This window comes from Mya arenaria, chromosome 9 (genome assembly GCF_026914265.1).
Source record: "Mya arenaria isolate MELC-2E11 chromosome 9, ASM2691426v1".
Taxonomy (NCBI): domain Eukaryota; kingdom Metazoa; phylum Mollusca; class Bivalvia; order Myida; family Myidae; genus Mya; species Mya arenaria.
In genome coordinates, this window is record NC_069130.1 from 41,682,761 (window position 1) to 41,693,029 (window position 10,269).

Consider the following 10,269-nt stretch of genomic DNA (forward strand, 5'->3'; position numbering starts at 1 on the left):
CAAATCAAGCAAGCATTTGCAATGGTCAATTTAAAGAAATGAGATAGCACAATAGCCCTGTTGTTGGTTCTTGAAAACATTTGGAGGATTGTTCAGATTGTTGTGAAAGTTAACAATGTGACTAACGATATTGTTGTTATCTTGTAGACATAAAAAGTTGATGATATCCTCATATGTATTTGAATAAGACAGGTACTGTTAAAACAGCATTTGTTACAAATACTGCAGATCACAAGTGAATTCATTAATCTTCTAGAGAAGTTAAGACTTAAAAGTTAACACTTCTATAATTAATACTTGCTTACTTTAACAAATTTCTAAACAATCGGCCCAGTATTTTCAAAACAGTATTAAGACTTTCCCCATTCATGTTTCAGAATGCCATGAAGACAACCTCACCTCCCTCCAGCAGCTTTGGGCTGAGCATTCCGTCAAGTAAGCAAGGAGTTTGACTTGCCTTATTAGAATTTGTTTGTGCTGGTGCTAAAGCATGTAAAGTGGTGTTTAAATGATTGACAGCGGTCAATTGATTTATTTTCAACTTTATTTATTTTAATCTTTATTTTTTACAACAGTGAAGAAAGTAATATTAAATTAAGCTTAGTCACACAGTCACACTCATGTCATGTTGCGCGAGAGTGTGGTCTTATGCTGTGGGGGAAATAGGAGTACTCAGAAAAAATTTACTTATCCATCTTGCTGACAACCCCTGGCTGATCAAACTTTTATTGATAACATCTCTTCTTATTTTTTCACAGAGCAACAATGGTGAAGAGCATGCTGAATGACCTCGAGAAAGCTAAAGTGGAAACAGGTACGGAGGTGTTCTGGTTATATTTATTTTCACACAACTTTTGGGATAGCTGAAAGCTGATGTGAGTTACTGATGTAAATCACTCTCGAGTCAGTTGCCTGAGCAGAAACCTGTACTGTGTCCTTTCTAAGATGCCATTAGAATGTTCCCATGGTTTGTAAACCTGAGACCTGTTGGGTTACGGGCAGACACCTAAACCACTAGACCACTCACACCCTTAAAAAGGGCCCCTAGGTTTGGAGAGATGTTTTATGCAATCTTAAGCTTGTTTGTTGTTCAATAGAAATTGTACTGCCATTCACTAATGTTGTCCTTACTGTAGGTCTACAATACCCTATATATACCAGAAACCATTCAGAATATTTACATTAAACTTGGTTCGTATTTGACAAAGCCTGTTCTAGGGATGCACAACATTATTGATACCTAGTTCTGCAATTTATGGATTATCGAAATAGAAAGTAATAATAATGATATGAACAGAGAAACCTAATTAATTACCATACATTACCAATTTTTATTTCAACGATATATTGAGATATGCTTATGAAATATTGTCTAGATCCTGATGCTTTGCCAATAATACCCGTCCCCAGCAAGTGCTAATACACATATATATATAGCCCTGGATTAAATCAAGAAAAATGGACAAGTCTTGGCATATTTATGTATTCCTCCTGTTTATGAACCCTTTTATAAATATTCAGATATTTGACACTTATCTATGTAGTTAAAGTTGTAGTTTTACTTCTGATAAAAAACAAAATTCAAATAATGAGTTTTAAATTAGGCCTAAAAAAAATAATTGTTTGGTTAGGGTTACATCCTTTATTATAACAGATAAAAAATACTAACCTTAAAAATTGGGTCTGTGGAAATAATAGCGATGTGGCCACAATTTCCAGAGTTAAAAAAATGCAAAAATATTGCTATTTCTTTATCTCTATGTAAATGATATGCTGTTGTTTTTGGTTTTGATCATTAAATCAAATGAGAAAAACATGATAATATTTTTATTTTTTATTTTTGAGTCAGCCTGTATTGTGCGCCTTTAAGCCTTTCAAGAGCCCATATTATTAAAACAAACACATTTGATAAAATGTATACATGTTAACTTACAGAAGCTTCTCTATTTATTTGTTTGTGAATGATGTAGAGATGTGTTTGGTGTTGACATGTGTATACTTAGGTGCATGAAATGATGCCAATTTTTTTATTACAGTGACCCTTGACAAGATGATAGCATCACATGAGTCGAGAAAACAGCGATGGAGAGAAAATGCTGAAATTGAAGTGCAGGACGATAGCAGTGAAGAGGAGATGACGTCACGGAAACGTCAACGGCTTGAAATTGATAAGCCTAGCCACATAGATGATAAGCCATTTGGAACATTACATAAACCCAAGTCCGGAGAGAATAAGGATCCTCACATAAATTATGAAGAAAACAATAAAGAAGATGATGACACTGTAAGGGACATTGATGGAGAAACTACTGATATGAAGGCTGATAAAGATATCTGCGATTCTAAAACCTCTCTTAAAGATAAAGGGGAGTAAAACTTGGAGACATCAGAGAATGGTATGAAAGGAAAAGAGAAAGTGAGATGAAGTACACAAGAAGAGATTGGGGAAACCTCAGTTATAAGTCAAACTGGGGAATGAGTCATTTCCTTTGATAATTGTCATGAGAAATTCTCAGTCCAATGATTAATTTGAAAAATAAGACGTTCATCAGGATTTTGTTGTAGAATACATTGAAATTTATTTGCAAGGATTAATGCTATTGAGAATTTTGAAACATGGATATAATGGAATCGTGTTGAAATACAAACTGATTGAGAAAAGTTATTTCATTTTTCAATTTACTGTACATCAGGTAACGATACTGACCAATTTGACAGAGAATATCTCACGACAAACACAGAGGTTAATAATGACACATATTACTCGATGACTTATACTGCAATAAGACATGGACTCAAGCTGCTCAAGGTAAAGGAAAGGCAAAGTGTTAGAAAAGAACCTGGATGAAGACTTTTACCAGTTGTATGGTAGAAGGGTGATATTTGGTGATCATTATTCCAATGTCAAGGCAAGTTGTTGGAATTAGAGAGGAGAGCGTAGTGGAGAAGGTCAAGGTTAATGGTGTTTATGACACTGAGGTCAATGTATAGAGAAAGGGAAATTGAAATGGTCATGGTCTTAGATGAAAAACAAGGTCAATGTTGTTCATCACTCTTAAGGTCAAGGTCTGTTATTCAAGTCAGAGTGGAGAGAAGGTCATGGCTTCAGAGAAAAAAAACAGCAAGATCAAGGGTTTTCATTACGCTTAAGGTCAAGGCCAGAATTTCATGTTAGAGAGGAGAGAATAGTTGAAAAGGTCAAAGCTGTAGAAAAAAGAAACAAAACAAACAAGGTTTTTATCAGTGGAGTTGTATATAATGGGTGCTATATGTTTGAGGTTCATTACCCTATGTGTGTACGGTCAAGGCCAGTAGTTTGCATTTAACCATGTGAGCCACTGCAGTTGGACCAAAATCAAATGAATTGAACTGATATTCATCATTAATCTGTCACATAGACTTGAGTAAAGCATGTTTACCTTGTTTTCTTGTACTCTAGATATATGGAGTTATTGAGCATATGTCAGGCTTTTTTGTGCTTGTGGTAATTTTGACCACTATTTTGGTTAAGTGCTTTCTGTGTGTATTGGTTGCTGTTGATTGCCTTATTTAAAGAGGCACTTTTTTCAGATTTGTTAGTTCAGGTCAATTTTACAAGGCCATTATTTAATTTTTTCGAAACCACTGATAAATTGATTAATTCGCTAGGTTTTATATTTGTGGTCTGCTGTTGCATGAAAACTAAACCCTCCCAAAATGCAACATCATTGAGGGTTGCTTGTAGAAAAAGAAATAAATCCGTTTGGTCTGCTGGAACTTACAACAGCCTAGCTGGAGGTCTTCAATATGGTGTTTTTAACATGATCATGAACTTTATATAAAAAAAAATGAAATATGTAAAATGTGTGTTTTACACATTGTCTTCTGTTTTATTGGTTTGTTAACTAAATTTATATTTTATGTTATGTTGCCATGGAAATGGGGCCATTGATTACATTGTATACTTCCATTGTTGTTGAAAAAGCATTAAAATATATGAATATTGATATTAATACTCCTGCAAAATAAGTTTGAAGGGAGGCGGTATATTGGAAGTCATCATAGGATTGGTCTGTTGGGGGGATGGTCAGTAGGCAAACAATTGTGGAGCGAACGACTCCCATAGTTTTAGAGATATCTGTGTGATCTTAGGTACACATTTCCACCATGATGGTTAATTATTGCCTTATATATTTTTTGTGGCCTGTCATCATCTCGTCTTACACTTACAGTTACATGCCCGAAAGTATCATTTTTGGGCTATAATGGGGTTTGTGGAGTGACAACTCCCACAGTTTAATAAGAGGGTTTACTCTGATTCTTGTTTAATTGGTTGAAATTACCATTATTATTAAAAAGTATTTAAGTGTATGAAAGTAAAAGACGAATACAAAAATGCATATGTTCAAAACATAAACTTATGTACCACTCCTGTCATTGTTATATACCTATACCATGTTTAAGAGTTACATTAACTCCCATTTTGGAATGGTAACAGTAGGCGGGGCTAAACCATTCAGTATCTAATATATGTGTAAACAACAATGATATTCACTTATACTGCATGTTAGTTATTGAATGTTGCCCTTGACAACATGGTACCCACTACTCTCGTAATTGAAATTATACACTCACGCTTAGGAGCTTGTGTATCATTTCAAGTACACAGTTGTGGATGCCATAACTATAATGTAATATAGTTTTACATTACATAGGAACCTTTTACATATGTATAAAGGCTGAACATTACTGGCTCGTTAAACGAAAGTGCGAAGTTCATTAATCTCTGTTTAATTACAGAGTGATGTTGTTATTTAGTGTGTTGTGAGAGTCATGTATGATGTCTGTCTTATCTGAGTCCTAACCATGATCCTTTCTATGAATATATCTTTTATCTTGGTATATCTTGTTGAGATAATTAAATTGACATTTAAAAGCTGAACACGCAAAAATATTTAATGATTGGTGAGTGCTGAAAGATTTACTGTGATCTACTATCATCTCACAAGGTAGAAATACCTTGTCCTCTGCACTTTTATTTCAAATTAAACTCGACAACCTTCATAAAAAACATTGTTTTTGACATTTATTCATCCTTTTTGATATGTTAAACAGTTGTATTAATTGTGATAAATCTTATGTTGGAGTAAGAGTCCATCTTTAAAGTATCAATATATTTCAGAAATAGTAAAGTACTATCCGTTATATCTTGTTGAGAGAATTTACAGTAACTGTCATGATATTTTAGAAAAAGTAATTTTTCCAAGAGCTACCTGCAGTTCAGTTTAAGCTTTATTAAGGAGTTTAATACCGTTGATGCACGTTCTTTTGTCATAAAGTAATTAAGTACTGAACAAAGTGTAATCCACTTTACCCACTTTTTTTCACTGTTTTTCGTGTGTGTGTTATCTATCCTAGTATATTATGTACAGTACAATGGTAAAAGAGTGGAGATGTAGACTATACCACATTTGAACGTTTTAGTGTATTATCGACACGGTTAAGACGGTAAAGGAGTGAAGATGTAGACTATACCACATTTTAATGTTTTAGCGTTTTATCGACACGGTTAAGACGGTAAAGGAGTGAAGCTGTACATTATACCACATTTTACTGTCTTAGTGTATTATCGACTTGCTTGGTCAAAGGGTACATCAGAATGTAGATATTTTGTGTTGTGGACGTGTAGCTAATTTTGAATGTTAAATGTTGCCGAGGTAGTCTTCGTCATTCCAAATATACATTTTCAGATCACGTTGTATTTAAATTGTAATGTATACACTCATTAAGGTACTCACCATGGCATGGTCTCGCAGTATTCATGTTCAGGTAAGCCATCCATCATCAGGATGCAAAGATGTGTTAGTGCATTAAGGTAAGCCATTAATCATTAGGATGCAAAGATGTGTTAGTACATTAAGGTATGCCATCCATCATAAGGATGCAAAGATGTGTTAGTGCATTAAGGTATGCCATCCATCTTAAGGATGCAAAGATGTGTTAGTGCATTAAGGTATGCCATCCATCATAAGGATGCAAAGATGTGTTAGTGCATTAAGGTATGCCATCCATCATAAGGATGCAAAGATGTGTTAGTGCATTAAAGTACGCCATCCATCATAAGGATGCAAAGATGTGTTAGTGCATTAAGGTATGCCATCCATCTTAAGGATGCAAAGATGTGTTAGTGCATTAAGGTATGCCATCCATCATAAGGATGCAAAGATGTGTTAGTGCATTACGGTATGCCATCCATCTTAAGGATGCAAAAAAGAGAAAGTGCATTAAGGTAAGCCATCCATCATAAGGATGCAAAGATGTGTGAGTGCATTAAGGTAAGCCATCCATCATAAGGATGCAAAGATGTGTAAGTGCATTTTAGATATTGACAACAGATTATTTCTATGTTTAATCTATATTCCTGAACCATCATTTTATTTTATGGATTTCATTTTTGAATAACACCATAATGATGCTACTATTATAATATGATTAAAGGGAGGTAATATAACATTTATGTTATGATATATTAAAGGGAGGTAATATAACATTTATGTTATGATATATTAAAGGGAGGTAATATAACATTTATGTTATGATATATTAAAGGGAGGTAATATAGCATTTATGTTATGATATATTAAAGGGAGGTAATATTGCATTTATGTTATGATATATTAAAGGGAGGTAATATTACATTTATGTTATGATATATTAAAGGGAGGTAATATTACATTTATGTTATGATATATTAAAGGGAGGTAATATTACATTATGTTATGATATATTAAAGGGAGGTAATATAACATTTATGTTATGATATATTAAAGGGAGGTAATATAACATTTATGTTATGATATAATAAAGGGAGGTAATAAAACAAAATTTAAATATGATTATTCAGCAATTTTATTAATATAATTATTTAATAAAATAATGTCTATATTAAAATGCTTTAACTAAAAAGAAACTGGAACTTAACGTTTTGTAACTTTTAAACAAAACTTTACCAGTATCAATTTGTTTCATTGATGTTGGATGGATTACCTTAATAAACTTTGTATGTAACATCTTGCTGTTTACTGAATCTATATTATACATTTTGAAACAGAATATAAGGTAACATGTGCCAAACATCACAGATATACTTGTATGCATCATACTATTGCTTCAAGAAATCATTAAATTCAAACATTGCTGAATGTTGTTACTATTTATAGAAATCAGCAATGTACACTTTTCTAGTAAGTTCAGCGTTATGTAATGGTCAAAGGTTACCTGGCTTAGTGTTTGAGATTATCTTTTGTCTAATTGTCTTTTGTCAATAATGGCTGACTGCAGATTTACAGATTTGAGGAATAATACCATCCTATTCGACAAAATATAATTTCAAACACTATTTTTTATCACTTAAACATCAGATATAAATAGATATTATATGCTGTGCGATGTCAAACTTACGATTTTTACTCAATGTGCTTTTTCAGAGAGGTGCTTTTATATGATGTTTTAGATATTTGTAGAATAATTTTATGGATTAAAATTTACTCACAGAATTGTTGTTTGAGATTTTTCAGAAATTACCATATTCAATTATTGGTATTTATAGTCTAGTCATATAGTTAACTGTCTGTATTGTTTAATTGTTGGATATGGTGTTATGTACATATTTACATGTTTTAATATTTTAAAAAAGATTGTAAAAAAGAAAAGCAAAGTTATTTAGTAGAAATGTTACAGTTTCAATGAGATGTTTAAAATATATAAGTCTGATGAAGTGTGTTTTTTACAGAGTTTTAAAATTTATCCTAGCTCTGTTTACTGTATTGATTGATATTTTTAGCATTTAAAACATTCTGGTCCGTTTCCTTGGATACGTCTTGTGTTTGTCAGTAACTTATTTGGCATTGAATAAAACATCAAAATATTTGTAGAGTTGTGTTTAAAATTGCATGTATTTGTGGATAAGTGAAGTTCACATGTTACTTATCCAACGATACATAACATCAATCCTTATTATGAAGAAGAAGGATCTATATTTCGGGAACATGTACATTGTATATCACTGGTTGGTGATTAAAAAACAGAATCTATAACTCTAGAACATGTACAGTGTATATCACTGGTTGATGATTAAGAAACAGATTCTATAACTCTAGAACATGTACATTGTATATCACTGGTTGGTGATTAAGAAACAGATTCTGTAACTCTAGAACATGTACATTGTATATCACTGGTTGGTGATTAAGAAACAGATTCTATAACTCTAGAACATGTACAGTGTATATCACTGGTTGGTGATTAAGAAACAGATTCTATAACTCTAGAACATGTACAGTGTATATCAATAGTTGATCATTAAGAAGCAGATTCTATAACTCTAGAACATGTACAGTGTATATCACTGGTTGGTGATTAAGACACAGATTCTATAACTCTAGAACATGTACAGTGTATATCACTGGTTGGTGATTAAGAAGCAGATTCTATAACTCTAGAACATGTACATCGTATATCACTGGTTGGTGATTAAGAAGCAGATTCTATAACTCTAGAACATGTACATTGTATATCAATATTTGATCATTAAGAAGCAGATTCTATAACTCTAGAATATGAACATCGTATATCAATAGTTGATGATTAAGAAGCAGATTCTATAACTATAGAACATGTACATTGTATATCACTGGTTGATGATTAAGAAGCAGGTTCTATAACTCTAGGACATGTACATTGTTTACCACTGGTTGGTGATTAAGAAGCAGATTCTATAACTCTAGGACATGTACATTGTTTATCACTGGTTGGTGATTAAGAAGCAGATTCTATAACTCTAGGACATGTACATCGTATATCACTGGTTGATGATTAAGAAGCAGATTATATAACTCTAGGACATGTACATTGTTTTTCACTGGTTGGTGATTAAGAAGCAGATTCTATAACTCTAGATCATGTACATTGTTTATCACTGGTTTGTGATTAAGAAGCAGATTCTATAACTCTAGGACATGTACATTGTATACCACTGGTTGATGATTAAGAAGCAGATTCTATAACTTTAGGACATGTAGATTGTTTATCACTGGTTGGTGATTAAGAAGCTGATTCTATAACTCTAGAACATGTACATTGTATATCACTGGTTGGTGATTAACAAGCAGATTCTATAACTCTAGATCATGTACATTGTATATCACTGGTTGATGATTAAGAAGCAGATTCTATAATTCTCGAACATGTACATTGTTTATCACTGGTTGGTGATTAAGAAGCAGATTCTATAACTCTAGGACATGTACATTGTTTATCACTGGTTGGTGATTAAGAAGCAGATTCTATAAGTCTAGGACATGTACATCGTATATCACTGGTTGATGATTAAAAAGCAGATTCTATAGCTCTAGGACATGTACATTGTTTATCACTGGTTGGTGATTAAGATGCAGATTCTATAACTCTAGATCATGTACATCACTGGTTGGTGATTAAGAAGCAGATTCTATAACTCTAGGACATGTACATCGTATATCACTGGTTGATGATTAAGAAGCAGATTCTATAACTCTAGGATATGTACATTGTTTATCACTGGTCGGTGATTAAGAAGCAGATTTTATAACTCTAGAACATGTACATTGTATATCACTGGTTGGTGATTAAGAAGCAGATTCTATAACTCTAGAACATGTACATTGTATATCACTGGTTGATGATTAAGAAGCAGATTCTATAACTCTAGAACATGTACAGTGTATATCGCTGCTTGATCATTAAGAAGCAGATTCTATAATTCTAGAACATGTACAGTGTATATCACTGGTTGGTGATTAAGAAACAGAATCTATAACTCTAGAACATGTACAGTGTATATCAATAGTTGATCACTAAAAACAGAATGTATAATTCTGGAACATGCACATTGAAAGGGGTACATTGGAGTTACCCTGTGGTAGGTTGGCCGGTGGGTCGGTCGGTCGGTGGGTCGGTCCGATGCAAACTTATTGATGGAATTCAATTAAACTTCATACAATGATAGAACATACTGAAAGGAAGTGCAGTGTGCAAGAACCATAACTCTATTTTAGAGCTCTATTATATAACAGAGTTATTACCCTTAGTTACTTATTCTTGCGTTTTAACTGTTGCCATTGAGTAATTTTACTAAGATTTATGAACGAACACCAAAAGGCAATTTGCTGGTGCTCATTTGAACAGATATCTGTCAATTCAAGCCCAAAATAGCTCAATTTCCAATAGCGTTACTAAAACTTTTCGGCTAGC

At 32.9% G+C, this 10,269-nt stretch overlaps 1 protein-coding gene across 1 annotated transcript in view; it reads left to right on the forward strand.

The window, feature by feature from the left end:
* Positions 1 to 7,898, forward strand: part of LOC128246022 (uncharacterized) — a 29,804-nt gene extending 21,906 nt beyond the window's left edge. Inside the window, exons 13-15 of the mRNA XM_052964232.1 lie at positions 378 to 435; positions 759 to 814; positions 2,037 to 7,898. Of these exons, the coding sequence (XP_052820192.1) occupies positions 378 to 435; positions 759 to 814; positions 2,037 to 2,374 (452 nt within the window). The 3' untranslated portion in view covers positions 2,375 to 7,898. The remainder of the gene's footprint in view (positions 1 to 377; positions 436 to 758; positions 815 to 2,036) is intronic.
* Positions 7,899 to 10,269: the final 2,371 nt, after the last annotated feature.